We start from the raw sequence: 16,851 nt of genomic DNA, 5'->3' as shown, positions 1-16,851 counted from the left end.
TACAGAATATGGAACTCAGGTTCTGTCTCTCTGTTTGATAATGAATGGTCAAGGAGCTTCAAACTTTACTAGGTGAGTTTGTATATTGAGTGTTATAAAGAGAAGTCAGTCTGCCTTTCTTTGGCTCTACTTGCAGAAAATGAAGTCACCGCGTTTGCTGTCTTGGATCAAAACCAGGAAGAAATTGTTGATACCAATGGAGCTGGAGATGCATTTGTTGGAGGTACAGACTCATTTATTTCATACTTACAAGTTAAACATTTCCTTTAACCCTTGCCTCTACCACTTAGCCAAGATTTATGAATTTAATAACTTAATTTCTTCTTGTAAATAATTAACTCCTAATGTTCTTTCCATATGCTACTATCACTGTGAATATTATAAGGTATTTTACAACAGGAAAAATACTTATTTTTGGCTTAAAGATAATTTTCTATTATGCTGTACCCCAGTCATTTGTGTGTGAGAATATTGCTTAAACAAGCTGCATCAAGTATAGTATATAGTATATTCATAGTCCTTCAGGCTTAAATGTCAACACATTGTTGTTCTTCTAAACAAGTTGTGGTGAATTTTAAACAGTATTCTAATAACTAAGGATGGTGTCTTTAGATTGTATCATTTGGTTAAAACATCTGTTTTTAACACAGTAGTTAAATGTTTATGATATACTAGGAAGGGTTAAATTTTTGTCTGATTCAGGCTTAGTAAGAACTGGCACAGGGCACCTGGGTGGCACAATTTGTAAGGACTAAATCATTTTTAGAATGAATACTCAAAAATAAGTTGAAGACAGTTGGAAGATCCTTTGCTTGATGACTTAGATTGATCTAAAATCTGGTTCAAAGGTTCTTTTCCTATGTCTAAACCCCTTCTAGTTAAGTGTAGTTAAGCTAGACTTTGGTCTCTAGAAAGCTTTACATTCCTGACTGATAATCCAGAAGAGTCCCTCCTGATCTCTGTTTATAACATCAGGCTTGAACAGGGACAAAAAAGGCAAATAGAGTTGACCATTGTCCTCCTTTCCTTGGAAGATAATTTGAATCATGGGAAACTTATCTCAAATTATGTAGTATTGTTTAAAATATAGATATTCTTTTAATGATCTTTTTCACCAACATAAATTTCTCATGTTTCCTTCTTTGAAAATATTCATGCCTACTCTTAAATGAGCTGTTAACCAATAGACTCATACATGCCCCAATGCATGTCCTTTTCTTTGGAAAGAGTACATACCACACATAATATTCTATTTTACTGCCATGCTTGTATCTTTTGTGTCTATGCTCTGAGAGTCTTTATCATTGATTAGAGTATTTTGCAGCTATTTTTTCTATGCCTTATTTCTTCAGAGCTGTAAATCCATGTAGGCTAAAAATATCTTATCCAAAATTGGGCTAAATTCTGTAATACATTAAAGAAGCACCATGGATTTCTCACTTAAAATTGGTTAAACCGGAATATTCGTACATAACTTTTTTTTTTTTTTAATTTTAGAGAGTGTGCACATGAGTGGGGAGAAGGGCGAAGGGAGAGGGAGAGAGAGAGAATCTCAAGCACATTCCATACTAAGCGCAGAGCCCAACACAGGGCTCGATGCAGGCCTCGATCCCACAACCTCAGGATCATGACCTCAGCCTAAATCAAGAGTTGGATGCTTAACTGACTGAGCCACCCAGGCACCCCAGTACATAACTTTTAAACTTATACCTTGTGTGTGCATTATTTAAGTACTTTAAATACTTAAAACATTAAGTGTTCTATTTTTTTTAATATTTAGTAAGGTACCATCATATTTAATAGTGACCTAATTAGTCACTACCTTCAGTCCTGGGCTGCCCTACAAAAACAAACTCCTTTACAAATACCTACCTATAAGTTCCCAGTACTGGGTAAAAACATAGGGACTTTCTGAGGGTGAGAGAAGTCATTCTTAGGGTACTGAAGCTACCCATTTGTATCATGGTAAGGGTAATAAATGAACTACCTCAGGGTGCCTGGGTGGCTCAGTCGGTTAAGCGTGCGACTTCGGCTCAGGTCATGATCTCGCAGTTTCTGAGTTCAAGCCCTGCGTTGGGCTCTGTGCGACAGCTCGGAGCCTGGAGCCTGCTTTGGATTCTGTGTCTCCCTCTCTCTCTGCCCCTCCCTGCTCATGCTGTCTCTCTCTGTCTCTCAAAAATAAATAAATGTTAAAAAAAAAATTTTTTTTAAATAAATAAACTACCTCACCAAGACACTTGGGCTCTCTGTTACAGGATTTTCAGCCTCTTTTTTATTTCACTCTACCTACCTATGATTTATTGTTGGGGTACAGTGAGGTAAGTGGTAAGGGAAGTATGTTGAACAGGGATCCACAAACTTTTTTTATAAAGGGCCAGAAAGTGAATATTTTAGGTTTGCAAGTCACATGCAAGCTGTATTACATATTCCAGTTTTGTTTGTTTGTGTATTTGCTTTTTGTTTTGGTTTAGGTTTTTTACAACACTCTAAAAATGTAAAAACCTTTTGTATCTCTCCAGTTACACAAAAACAGGCCACAGGCTGAAATTGGCCCTCAGGCTCTAATTTGTCAACCCCTTGTGTAATATGTTGGCAGCTTCCTCACTTTTTTCACTTTCATCATACCCTGGATCCAAACAGTGGATTTCACTACATGCTGTTGAAATCACTATAGAGAAGGTGGAAGGCAGGCTGACAGTAGGCAGGACTTTACTGGTACTACCTCAATGAGGTAGCCATGTTTCTCACTTTAACCCTACTCTGATCAATTTCCAGGATAATCAGATCCTGACAGATTGAGTCATGCAATGACATGAACACTCCAATGTCATTTTAGAACTGAAATACTTATCTGGGCATGTTTAGCACATTCTGTGTAAGTCAAACTATACAGTATAACAATAGGTAACATTTATACAGCACCTACTAGCCAATCAGCATCTTAAGCATTTTACAAATATTAATTCATTTAATGTTCATAAAATCTCACTGAGGTCGGTTATTTTTAACCCCATTTTACTGATGAGAAAACTGAGATACAGAGGGGTTAGGTAACTTGCTCAAAGTCTCATAGCTAGAAAGTAATAGGGACAAAATTCTCATCCAGGCAGACTGGCTCCAGAGTCAGTGTCCTTACTGCACTCTTGCTTCTCTAAACTTTTAGAGGAATCTCATCATTAGGACTGAAAGCCACAGACCAGCCTTACTAACCAAAGCTGTTTTTTTGCCAAAGAGAATCTTTCTGTTATCTGAATAGATGATTTCGTGTATTGAACAGGAGCTTTTGTTATCTGATAGGAATCATGAGGACTCTAGGGTAAGATTGTTGCAGAAAAGAAAGAGAAAGTGAAAGGGAAAATAATCGAAGGACTATAGTCCCTGGTGAGTTTGAACCAGGAGCTTTTTGCTAAGCAGTAGAATCGATTGCACTACAGAGATACAGAAAGATCGTAAACTTGCTGGGTCAGCATGGAATCTGAATACAAGGAGTTATATGAATCAACCATTTAATAGCACCAAGCTAATGCATTCCATTTTACAATAGAGATGGTCTTGTTAGTTGGAAATACTAAAACAAAAATCTCATTGGTTAAAAACCCCTACTTCCATCTCTACACTAGGGAAAGGCTTTCTACTGGGATCGGAAATACTCCAGCTGTTGAAGCTTACTTCTCTACCTTGAATATGAATGGAGAGGCAATAGCAGCTTTTACATTTACTATGTAGTTTCTTCTTCTTTGCTCTATTTTATTGCCTGATTAACATATCTCCTCTGACTGACACATTCTATCCTTAGATAGTTAATATATTCCTCCTATTACTTTTGAGTTTTGTTGGCTTAAGAGTATTTCTGTCTTTTGTGACTTTGCATTACTATATTCCAGTCCCAGTTTCTTAGATGAAGCATCACTTCATCTACCATGTGCTAATTACATATCCCAGTCCCAGAGTGCCATGTGTTCTTATTAGCCACATAAGAGATATATAACTATAGTACATCATAGATTTTCATGTATAATTTTAAAATGAGTACCCCAAATGTATATAAATTAAATTCATAGTTCCATCTCAAGTGTTCAGTAACAGTGACAATTCCCTCTAGCCTCTACAAGCATGCTTCCTTGTTCTATTTGGAGATCTTAAGAACTCTGTAACATTTGCCCTTTATTTGTCCATAGCCAGGCCTGATGGAACTACCCTTTTCACATTCTCCCTCAAAAGCCCAAGTGCTACGATTGTACCCTTGGAAATGGAGACAATTCTATAATCTCTAAGTGTGATTTCCTAATTTCCCAGGTCAGGAGAAAATTTCTTCCTGTTGTCCTGCTGTGCTTTGTCACAGCAGGTCTGCCTTTTCATTTGGAACCCTCTTTGTCACTGCCATAGTAACAAATGGAAACATTGAGAACATTTTGTGACAGGCACTGTCATTGTTCCTGGTGAAATCTCTTCCCCTGTGTCATCCCGGTAAATGAAACTGAGAAGAAAAATCATAACAAATAACATGAAAGGGGACCTAATCAATATGTTCCCAGTGGGCTGTCAATACCAGCCTGTGTTAATCTAATATGATTTAGTTGTAAGTTTTATGGCAGCTGTAGGAATATGGACTAGACCTACAAATCACTAAAAGTGAGTACACCTTTGACAGATTATACCCAAGAACATATATATATATAGCTCTCAGATAAAAGACTGGAGACCTCACCCAAGGACCAACATTCTTAGGATTAAAAAAGCTTCGTTAAATGTAGTTAAGAGCCATATATAGCTTAGAACAGTTTCTTTTGAATGACAGTAAAGTAACTGTGCTAACCTCTAATACTTTTTATTTTTAAGTTTCTCATGACAGCTTTAGCAGAGAAAATATATCACCCTAAAAGATATTACCTATAGTATACAAATGACTATTAAATGCACTTAGCAATCACAATGTAAATAATTACCCTATTTCCCATCTAATAAGAAGAAACATCAATTTTACTTTATAATTCATTTTCAAAAAGAATTTTGGTTAAGAGAAAAAGGTTTAAGTTTCTCAAACAAGGATGCTACTTCCTTCTCAAGTAACACGTGTCTATACGTCTGAGAGTCATGGGGATTTTCTAAATTATCTTCGTATTTTCTATTCTCACCTTGTTTATTTGTTCCCAAACGTGAAACTTGCTCTCCTGTTCTTAATTGCTGCTAAATTGTGCTATGCAAAGAAGTGGCACAGAATTCTTGTGATATTTTTTCTGCACTACCTCTTTTCTTAGCTGTCCAACTCAGAAAATTAGAAAATAACTTAAATATGTCATTTCTCACAACAATTCACTCAAGAATCAAAACTTTCATATAGCACTCATTGTATGCAGAGGATTTATTGGATGATGACCAAGATACGAGTTGCATACTCCTACTCACCCCCACACCCACACCCAAGGAAACAATAATACCTTTCCCTGTCTTGTAACTTCAGTAGGACATCTTTGGTATTTTATTTCTTTTTCTTTTTTTTTTTTTTTAATGTTTATTTATTTTTGAGAGAGAGAGACAGAGCGTGAGCAAGGCAGGGGCGGAAAGAGAGGGAGACACAGAATCCAAAGCAGGCTCCAGGCTCTGAGCTGTCAGCACAGAACCTGATAACGGAGCTCGAACTCATGAGCTGTGAGATCATAACATGAGCCAAAGTCGGATGCACAACCAACTGAGCCACCCAGGAATTTTATTTCTTAGGCAGCGGTTTTCCTTAAAACCATCAAATGCAGTATGAAATTGACTTCATCATTCAGAATAAGAAATTCACCATGGACAGCAGCCCAAGTTCACAGTGGGGGAGGGGGGATTCATACCTTGCACAGTCATAGGACACTTCACGACATGCTATTCTAGTGCTGATGTGGGACCAGGAACAAGTTTCAAGAACAATTGCCTAAAGTTATTTAAGCCTTTGTTGGCTTAAAGAGGTAGATGATTCTGAAGCCATGACAAAAAAAATAGAAATAACTAGTTCACATGGAATACTGGATAATTTTAGGTTGTAAAGTCTGGGGGCGCCTGAGTGGCTCAGTTGGTTAAGAATTCGACTTCGGCTCGGGTCATGATCTCACAGTTCATGGATTCGAGTCCAGTGTTGGGCTCTGTGCTGACAGGTCAGAGCCAGGAGCCTACTTTGGATTCTGTGTCTCCCTCTCTCTGTGCCCCTCCCCTGCTCACACTCTGTCTCTCTCTCTCTCTCTCTCTCAAAAATGAATAAACATTTAAAAAAATAATTAAGTTGTAAAGTCTAGAATTTCTCACAAACATGAATGCTTCCTCAAAGAACTAGTATCCTGGATGTCCTCCACCTAGAACAATTATAAATAGATAATGGAATTCAAAGGACTTTGTCTTCTGGGAGATTTCAATAAGACAGATAGTCTGAGCCATGTAGACTATCAGACCCTGAAGCTCAAATATGAACCTAAGTTTTCTAAATTTGAAGGTTATTGAGAAATATTTATTCTAAGAAAACAATGTTGATATTTATAAGATTGTATTTAGTGACAGAGGGCCAGAGGAAATGTCAAAAGCAACATTTCTGAAGTTAATTTTCTTAGATAGAATTGTGAAATGGCAAAATATATGCGTATCACTTTCCTGGTCTTGAATATTTACTAGTCAAATGGAACTAATTTGAATTCATTAGTGGACCCAACTGCTATTACATGGACTTGATCAATCTTACCTACCATATCTGTCTGGTTCATATAACATGTATTAGTTGTATACATAACAAACCACCCCCAAAACTTCGTGACCTAAAACAACAACCATTTATTTAGCTCCACAAGTCTGTTGATTGGCAGCTAGGCCAAGGCTCAGCTGGGCAGTTCCTCTGTCTCAGAGGTGGAAAAGATCAAGTATGCCCAAAGTCACAGTGAAAACCAGGATTCAAACTCAAAGTTTGACCCCAGAGTTCTTAGCACTAATTATTTTGTTATACTCTGTTCCATTAGTATATCATCTTATCTTCCCCTCCAAAGGAGGAGAAATAGCCAAAATGGTTTTCTAAACACAAGTCTATAGACTGATGCCTGTCTATGACCTAACAGATTTTATCAATCAATAAATACCAAGATTAAAAAAAGTAGGAGCAATATAATAAGTTTTCATGAAGCTAAATGTATTCAGTTTTAGATCTTGTCTTAATTGTGTTTGAATTTGTTACAGTGTACCTTCATTGGCTTTGTAATTTATATAAATAAAATAATTAAAGTCATGTTAATAGTGCTGATGCATAGCCTGGCTAATCTTGGGACCTAGCAGAAGTCTTAGTCATGGTAAAAAAGTGATTAAAAACAACTTTCCAAACTACTTATATGAAAATTTGTATGAAACAGAACCTCTGATGTTGTAAAGCTGCTTACTATCAATAGTCTGAATAAAACATAAATTACACAATTACTAAATTCACAACTGTTCTCACTTCAGATATATGAATTCCCAAACCTGGGGTATGAACACTGGCTCTTAATTTTTTTTTTTTCATTTAATTATCCAGCTAACATTGACCTTTTATAGAGATGAGATATGTTTGGTTTTTTTGAAGAAATTTTTTTAATGTTTATTTTTGAGAGAGAGAAAGACAAAGCATGAGTGGGGGAGGGGCAGAGAGAGAGGGAGACACAGAATCTAAAGCAGGCTCCAGGCTCTGAGCTGTCAGCACAGAGCCCGACACAGGGCTTGAACTCATGAACTGAGAGATCATGACCTGAGCTGAAGTCGGATTCTTAGCCAACTGAGCCACCCAGGCGCCCCGAGATATGTTTGCTTTATTTCTAGTCCATGAAATAGATGGCAAATTAAAAACCAGTTTCTATCATCAAACACTCTTAAAATTTTAGAATCACCCTCTGGTAAGAATTGTCAGCTGAGCAAATGAAGGTTTTTCAATTGAGTTAAATAATATTAGTTGTCTTGCTTATGAATTCGGGCATAAATATGCTCACATAAATAAGTTTTCTATCATCTTATTCTGGCAGCTGTGACCTTCCTTGTCCTGATGAGCCTTTTTGTTTTTTAACTATATTATATGTTAGTGCTGAAAGGGAATACTTTTAAAAATCACATTTCCTGGTTTTCAGGTTTTCAAACTGTTTACAGTCACCAAAGTATGTTCAAATGAGGTCTTATCTGAATCAGAATGAAATGAGATTAAACAAATCCTCATTTGGTCTTATTCACATTTTATTTGGTGGCTCATAAACAACTCCCTGGAACGAGTCGATGTTAGGTATGAAAGCCATGGTCTGTTCAGAAGTCCCCATTTGATGGATGAGGAAAGTGAATCCCATAGAAAGGGACTTAATTGCAAATATGTAGTACTAGGAGACAGATCTCCTGACTCATTAATTCATGGTTCAATAATTACACATGTTAATAACCCAGATGAAAGTTTTTCATTAAGCAGTCTGTTATATAGGCCTCTTAGAAATATATAGGTCAAGGCAAGAGTCAATATCCCAAATAGATAGAAGTCTTTGATGTACATTTTCTTGGCATATGGATATCCAAGATGTTTGACTTTAACTATAAACAAAAGCATATGCTAAAACTCTTATTTTGGGAAGAACCACAACAGAGATCACGCATTAGGTTTAAAATTCAAATTCTAACCTAATCTTGCACATTTTTGATTCATAAGGAGGAATGATCTTTAAAGCAGTATTTTGAAAGGGGTTGGGGCAGAAGAGCAACTTAACTATACAAGTAAAACATATGGTTTAGTGGTCCTCTTCAGGATCTTGCCTGAATTGGGGGCATTTAAAAGGTTTTTGGTTTGAGTTTTGTTTTGTTTTTTAATTCAAATGCAGTATCCCATGCCATGTTAATAGAATTTGACAGGTTTCCATTTTCAGTCACCAGAAAGAGGAAATAAGTTATCCTCATAGTTACAGCACTGGCCACTTGCCCATATATTATACCATGCTGCTCAGTTGCTCATTTTGTGTGGGAGGATGTGTGGTGCTAAGCTATTATAAAGAAACCTTTGCTCTGAATTGACTTCCTGTCCATGTCAGTCACTTGCCCATCTGACACTACTTAGGCTTTGGTTTTCATTATACAAATACCTGCTAAGTCAGACCTTTCCCTGGCAGGCAAAGTAGCTTTTTAGGTTGTTTCAAAATTTAATGTTTGTTGATTTTCTTTTTCCAGAAAACTATGTATTTTCTAGCATATATATGGATCATAACTTGTTACTTGAGTTCATGACTAGTTGGTAGTCAATATGAAATCAAAACATAAGAAAACAAAATTTTACTAACTAGACTACATAGAAAATGAAAGAAAAAGAGTTCACATCTGAGCACTTTTCCCTTGAGGGAAACCATTACTTTGTCACATCTGGGTAGTCTAAGCTAGCCAAATTGAAGTGGGAATTTCCTGCCAGATGTTAGTCCTTTGAGCAACCTGTGAAACTCTAAAAGAGGGTATATGAGATCTTATTTGGTAGGGCTATAGCCACTGTGGAAGCTCACTCCTAATAGGTAGCAGACATTTTTATGTACTACCACTAGTTAGGAGGTTGTGTGGCCTATCTAAAGCTAACACTGTTTGGTCTTGTTAAATACATAAATATGGAAGGCCTAATTTGGGAAGTACAACATCAGGTCTCACAGATATTCTAGCAAGAGTAAGTACTGCATTGCAATGACCTCCCAAATGTACATGACAAAAGTTCTGTTTCATTAAGAAAAAGAAGGTAAGACTGAGCCATCCAGGTACTCCATATAACTTGAATAAGGTCATTTTACAAAGGCACTGAACCAAAATAAGCCTCTAAATATGAAGGAAATTAAGAATCTGAAATGGCAGGGAAAATACCAAGTATTTACATCAGCTTCCTGTTCCACATGCACATGGGAATTAGGAAGCAAAAATTTCATTCAGAAGAGTTGTGCACAAGAAGTAGAAATGCTTTTATCCAATTGAAACAAGAAACATTTTTAAGGGGGGGACAAAGACTTTCCACATGATCTCACTGTTTTTGTCATCCTCTTAAAGGAAAATATTGACATTTACCAGACTGTTTGCTCCAGCTTTCTGATCTCCTGCAGTTTATTTTTATAACAACCTTATCGATGGGCCTCTTACCCAGCTTTCTAGGTTTAACTGAGTTGAGTCGATTTGTTACCACAGCTTCAAGTAGCTGTTACAGAACAAGCAAGACATCCTAATAAAGCTGTAAATGTGTTTACTCAAACAGAGTATTGATTTAACTTGGAGAGGGAGAAACCGGTGCTTAGCACAGTGTCAGGGTGGATGAATTTCACTGCAGCTTTTCATTGTCATCTGTCATGGTTGTGAAACACTAAGTAAAGCCATCAGAGGATAATTAGAAGTACCAGAAATTTAGCCCCTAAAATCAGTTAACCACTTGGGAGTTTTGTAGCTTAATTAGCTTTTATTAAAAATTTCCTCCAGTAATAATAGTCAAGCACTTTTAATGGTGTTTTCAGATAGAGCAAGATTTCCAGGTTGTGACTTGTTAAGTATATGAATTTAACAGGTAAAAGTTTTCCAGAGTTTTTCTCACTAATTAGGCTAACACCAGAACACAATGTAAAGACACCGTGATCTGTACTCAAACCAGCAAAAGTACATGATTTTTCTGGAAAATCCATTTCAAAGGAGTAGTAAAACAATTATAAAATATTTAAAACACATGTTGTTGTAGAAAAACTACCCTGTTAACATCTTTATTAAATGTAAATGTTTAATACATAAAACTACAAACATAAATGTTTAATACATAAAACTGTCAATACCACCCTTGTTTCTAGATACCTTTTTTTTTTTTTTTTTTTTTTTTTTCAGAGAGAGAGCACAGGAGCTGGGGAGAGGGGCATAGGGGGAGGGAGAGAGAGAGAGAGAGAGAGAGAGAGAGAGAGAGAGAGGAGAGAGAATCTTAAGCAGTTCCATGCTCAGCATAGAGCCCAACAGGGGGCTTGATCTCAAGACCCTGGGATCATGACCCAAGCCCATATCAAGAGTTGGATGCCAAACCACCTGAGCCACCCAGGCACCCCTAGATACCATTCTTCATTTTTTAAATGCTTATTTATTTATCTGGGGGGAGAGCAGAAAGAGAGGAAGAGAGAGAATCCCAAGCAGGCTGTGCATTGTCAGCACAGAGCCCAGCATGGAGCTTGATCTCACAACTGTGAGATCATGACCTGAGCTAAAATCAAGAGTCAGACACTTAACTGACTGAGCCACCCAGATGCCCCACCATTCTTCATTAAAAAAGAATCTAAAATATTCTGGTTTGGGGCGACTGGGTGACTCAGTGGGATAAGCATCCGACTTCAGCTCAGGTCACGTTTGTGAGTTCAAGCCCTGCATCAGGCTCTGTGCTAACAGCTCAGAGCCTGGAGCCTGCTTCGGTTTCTGTGTCTCCCACTATCTCCACCCCTCCTCTGCCCTCTCTCTCTCTCTCAAAAAATGAATTAAAACATTAAAAAAATTTTTTTAAATAAAGTAAAATATTCTGGCTTGCTATAAGTTAGTCATCATCTTAAAGATTAAAAAAGTTGATGTGGGGCACCTGGGTGGCTCAGTTGGTTAAGCATCCAACTTCAGCTCAGGTCATGATCTCACGGCTAGTGGGTTCAAGCACCCTATGAAGCTCTGTGCTCCAGCTCAGCTGGAGCCTGCTTAGGATTGCTTCCTTCTCTGTCTGCCCCTCCCCCACTTGTGCTCTGCCTCTCTCTACCTCAAATATAAATAAATATTAAAAATGATTTTTTTCAAGTTGTACACCTGTGTAAAGAAAAGTTCAGACTGAGGAGTTGCTTACCTTCTATAGAAATTGAATTAGCTATTAAATTTGATAAAAGGTATTCATATAAACACTCTACCCGCCCTCTTGCAAATGGCTTCAAAAATGTCATCGTCAAAAAAAATCACCTAGGATGATGAACACAAAACTGAAAACTTATTTAAAATAAGTTTGGGATGCCTGGGTAGCTCAGTTGAGCATCCAATTCTTGATATCAGCTCAGGTTATGATCCCAGAGTCATGGGATTGAGCCCAGTGTCAGGCTCCACATTCAGCATGGAGTCTGCTTAAGATTCTCTCTCTCCCTCTGCTCCTCTCCCCTGCTCATGCTGTCTCTATAAAATAAATAAAATAAGGGGTGCCTGAGTGGCTCAGTTGGTTAAGCATCCGACTTCGGCTCAAGTCATGATCTCACAGTTCATGAGTTCGAGCCCTGCGTCAGTCTCTGGGCTGACAGCTCAGAGCCTGGAGCCCACTTCAGATTCTGTGTCTCCCTCTGTCTGCCCCTCCGCTGCTTGTACTCTGTCTCTCGCATTGTCTCAAAAATAAATAAACATTAAAAAAATAAATAAAATAAAATAAAATAATCATTAGATTTAAAATTAGTCTTCCTCTCTTACGTATAGTCATTTATTTACTACACTATGGTTGAACTTCTCATGCCTTCTGGTACTACTGCTCACCTGCCTAAATGACTTATAAAAATGATGATAATCTGAGGGATGACCTCTTCTGAAGCCTGGAAGCAACTGTCAAAAAGGACAGTGAAAGATTTTGGGAGAGCGTTCTTTGCCTTTGAAATGCTATGTAATGATAAGCTAAATTCTACCCTGAGTTAAGTCATTAAGCCATGAAATAGCAGATTATAAAGTTTTGTTACATAAGAGGGCACCACCAGAGCTCTTTCTTTCAATTTTTCAGGAGATAGAGGAAATTGGTTTTCTACAGTTATGTATGTATGTATGTATGTATGTATGTATGTATGTATTGAAGTAAGCTCTAGGCCCAACATGGAGCTTGAATTCACAACCCCAAGATCAAGAGTTGCATGCTCTACCAACTGAGCCAGCCAGGTGCCCCTTCACAGTTTTATTTAAATCTTTATTCTATATTAAAGTATTCAAAAGCAGAGGGAAAAGAAAAGATATGGATTTATAATTAGCACCCTATTTTTACATGTACATTTTAAAATCCCTACAGTACAGCTATGTATTTTGTTCTATTCAATCTTCTTAAGAATGACACTATGTGAGGGACCTTGTTGGCATGGAAGGGAGGGTAAGATATAGTAGGTAGCCATACTTTGGGTTTAAGCCTCTTTGAACAAAAGGAACAGAAATCCATTTTGTTTAGCTAAGGATAAGGAATTTTTTTTTAAGGAAGCACACAAGCATTAAGGAAGACATTGTAACAGAGTGGTTAAGACAATGGGTCTCAAGACATAGGTGTGAATCCTAGTACTGCCATTAACTAGTTGTGGGACTACGGACGAGTTACTTAACATTTCTAAGCCTTAGTTTCCTCATCTATAAAAATGAGGATAATGAGTGCCTCTATCACTTGGGTTATCATGAAAGTTAAATGAAATAATGTTTGTAAAACACAGTGCCTGACACATCATAAGGTATTACTACGTGTTAATCTGTTATCAAATGAATCTCATAAAAGAGCCCAAACTGGACAGGTTTTCACATAAAGTGGAGCCAGATCGTAATTCTAGATTCAAATCAGTTCCAGGGACCTGAATAGCAGATATTCATGGATCTTCACTCCAGTACTCACGCATTAATGTTGGTCAGCTGTCATTGCCTATGTGCATCTTCCTACCTCACAATCAACTTCCTGGTCTCTCTTGGCTTCCCATTCTGGCTCCTTAAAGAGAACATTAGGTTAGCTCAATTTTGTGCCATTCATCCGTAGCACACTGGCAGAACCATAAGTTGTTTGCTCTTGGGTCAGATCCCCTCCCCTGGGTTTGGTTAGTAGTAAGAGTTGATTTACATGCACAAAGTGTATCAACCAACCCCCTAACCAATGCTAGAGGGGAGGTGACTTTTCTTAAAAGGATAATGGATGGATAAGCTCTGAATGTGTATGTTGGTGTGCCTGTCTACACCCTTTTTCTCATACTCATGGTTCTTAAAATGTTCCCTACAGCACAATCCATCTATAACACAACACACGGAACATCAAATACCCTGAATCTCAAGCTGGAAACCTAGGAGTCATTTTTTTAATTAAGTTTTTATTTTAATTCCAGTTAGCTAACATATAGTGTTATAGTGGTTTTAGGTGTACAGTGTAATGATTCAACAATTCCATACATGACCTGGGGTGCTCTTCACAAGTGCCCTCCTTAATCCCCATCACCTATTTCACCTGTCTCACTCACCCACCTCCCCTCTGATAACCATCAGTTTGTTCTCTATAGTTAAGAATCTGTTTCTTTGTTTGTCTGGGTTTTTTTCCCCTTTGCTTGTTTGTTTTGTTTCTTAAACTGCACATGAGTGAAATCGGATGGTACTTCTCTTTCTCTGACTGACTTATTTCACTTAACTTTACACTTTCTAGCTCTGTCTACATTCTTGCAAATGGCAAGATGTCATTCTTTTTATGGCTGAGTAATATTTCACTGTATATGTATATATACCACATCTTTTTTTTTAAGTTTATTTATTTATTTTGAGAAAACAGAGAGAGTGCAAGCAGAGGAGAGACAGAGAAAGAGGGAAATCTTAAGCAGGCTCCGTGCTGTCAGCTCAGAGCCCATTCAGGGCTCAAACTCACGAAACTGAGATTATGACCTGTGCTAAAATCAAGGCTTGGATGTTCCACTGACTGAGCCACCCAGGAGCCCCAATACTACATCTTCTTTATCCATGCATCTATTGATGGACACTTGGGCTGCTTGCACAATTTGGGTATTATAAATAATGCTGCTATAAATATAGGAGTATATGTATCCCTTTGAATTGGTGTTTATGTATTTGGGAGTAGTACAATTGCTGGGTCTTAGGATAGTTCTATTTGTAACTTTTTGAGGAAACTCCATACTGTTTTCCACAGTTACTGCACCAGTTTGCATGCCTACCAGCAATGCATAAGTGATGCATTTCTTTCCATGTGTCCATACCTTCAGTGAGTTCTTTTGAGTCAATTTTTAGAATAGATCTCATATCATCTTTCCTCACCTTCATCCACTTTTCTCCCATGACCTTAGCTTAGGCCTGTTTTCTACTTACTACAGCGGCTCCTAACTTATTTTCGTACTTTCAGTCTTTCTTGCTCTCCTTTCCATTTTCTAAACCCTAACCAAAATAATCCTTCTAGGAAGAGACTTAATTACTTCACTTCCTTGCTTCAGTGGCTTCTAGTTGCACTTAGACGAAAAATCTAAACTCCTAAAAGATCTGCCCTAAAAGATCTATACCATCCGCTATCTGTGAATCTGTATTTCATGCTGCTCTCTTTCTCAGCTTTGCTTCAGCCCTCTGATTATATTGGCCTTCTTCTTTTAGGCCTTGGACACATGGAGCTCCCTTGGCCTAGAATTGTCTTTCCCTGCTCTTTACATGGCTATCTCTTTCTCATCCTCAGTTTCAACTTAAAGGTCACCTCTTCTCTAATTATCCTATCTACTGTGGGTCCCTTCACTACTATTCTCTACTGCTACACATAGTTATTTTCCTTAATAGCACTTAACATAGTCTGGAATTATCTTTTTTTTTTTTTATATATTTTTTAATGTTTACTTATTTTTGAGAGAGAGAGAGACAGAATGCGAGCGGGGAGGGGCAGAGAGAGAAGGAAACACAGAATCTGAAGCAGGCTCCAGGCTCTGAGCTGTCAGCACAGAGCCCGACTTGGGGCTCAAACCCACAAACTGTGAGATCATGACCTGAGCCAAAGTCAGACACTTAACCAATGGAGCCACCCAGGCGCCCCTCTCTGGAATTAATTTATTTACTTATTTATTATCTTAGTTATCTTAATTACTAACTTATTACTTCGGATTTTTTTTTTTGTATCTTCCTCATTAGAATATAAGCTTCAAGAGAACCAGGGACTCTGTGTGTCTTATTCACCAAAGTATCCCTAGGAACCAAAAAAGTCCCTGGCATAGAGTAAATACTCAGTAAATATTTTTTATGTGAATGAATTAATCAGTCACATGGCCAGCTGAAAGCAAACTTGCACCCTTCCGTCAAATAAAAACCATTCTAGTGAAGAAACTTGTTATCACAGGATTTTGTCAGAAGGTATGGAATGAGTCAGGAAATAGTAAAGTAGGCCATACTTTAGTATAGGGTCGCCTTGATTTAAGATACACCTATGCTAAGGGTGTCTGGGTAGCTCAGTTAGCTGAGCATCCAACTCTTGATTTCGGCTCAGGTCATGATACCAGGGTCATGGGATCAAGCCCAGCATCAGGCTCCACACTGAGATTGGAGCCTGCTGAGGATTCTTTTTCTCTCCCTCTGCCCCTCTCCCTACTCATGTTATCTCTCTCTTTCTCAAATAATTAAAAAAAAAAAAAAAAAGATTAGCCCATGTTAAAAAAAATTTTTTTTAATTTTTTAAAAAAATTAAAAAAAAATTAACCCATGCTGAGGCACCAGGGTGGCTCATTTGGTTAAACATCTGACTTTAGCTCAGGTCATGATCTCACGGTTCATGGGTTCAAGCCCTACATCGGGCTCTGTGTTAACAGCTTGGTGCCTGGAGCCTGCTTCAAATTCTGTATCTCCCTCTCTCTCTCTGTGCCCCTCCCCTGCTGATGCTCTGTCTCCCTCTCTCTCAAATATTGATAATAAAACATTAAAAATTAAAGAAAAAAGATTAACTCATGCTAGTATGTATATGTAACTAAGCCAATGACAGAGAGACCGATCACAGATCTCTTTTTCCTACTGTTACTTAAAATAGAGGTAAGTTTAAAAAAAAAAAAAAAAGAGGTAAATATGGAGGGATGCCTGGCTGGTTCAGTTGGTAGAGCATGTGACTTGATCTCAGGGTCATGAGTTCAAGCCCCTTGTTACACATAA

General features: G+C 37.8%; 1 protein-coding gene across 6 annotated transcripts in view; it reads left to right on the top strand.

The window, feature by feature from the left end:
• The window catches only part of ADK (adenosine kinase), a 516,864-nt gene that overhangs the window by 476,565 nt on the left and 23,448 nt on the right, over positions 1–16,851 (top strand). For all 6 annotated transcript variants that reach the window (XM_060643139.3, XM_060643144.3, XM_060643142.3 and 3 more), the window contains one exon: positions 137–223. In XM_060643139.3, coding sequence (XP_060499122.1) covers positions 137–223 — 87 coding nt within the window. The remainder of the gene's footprint in view (positions 1–136; positions 224–16,851) is intronic.

The sequence above is a fragment of the Panthera onca genome, chromosome D2 (assembly GCF_046562875.1).
Source record: "Panthera onca isolate mPanOnc1 chromosome D2, mPanOnc1 haplotype 2, whole genome shotgun sequence".
NCBI classification, from domain to species: Eukaryota; Metazoa; Chordata; class Mammalia; order Carnivora; family Felidae; genus Panthera; species Panthera onca.
This window is presented reverse-complemented; position numbering and strand designations above follow the sequence as displayed.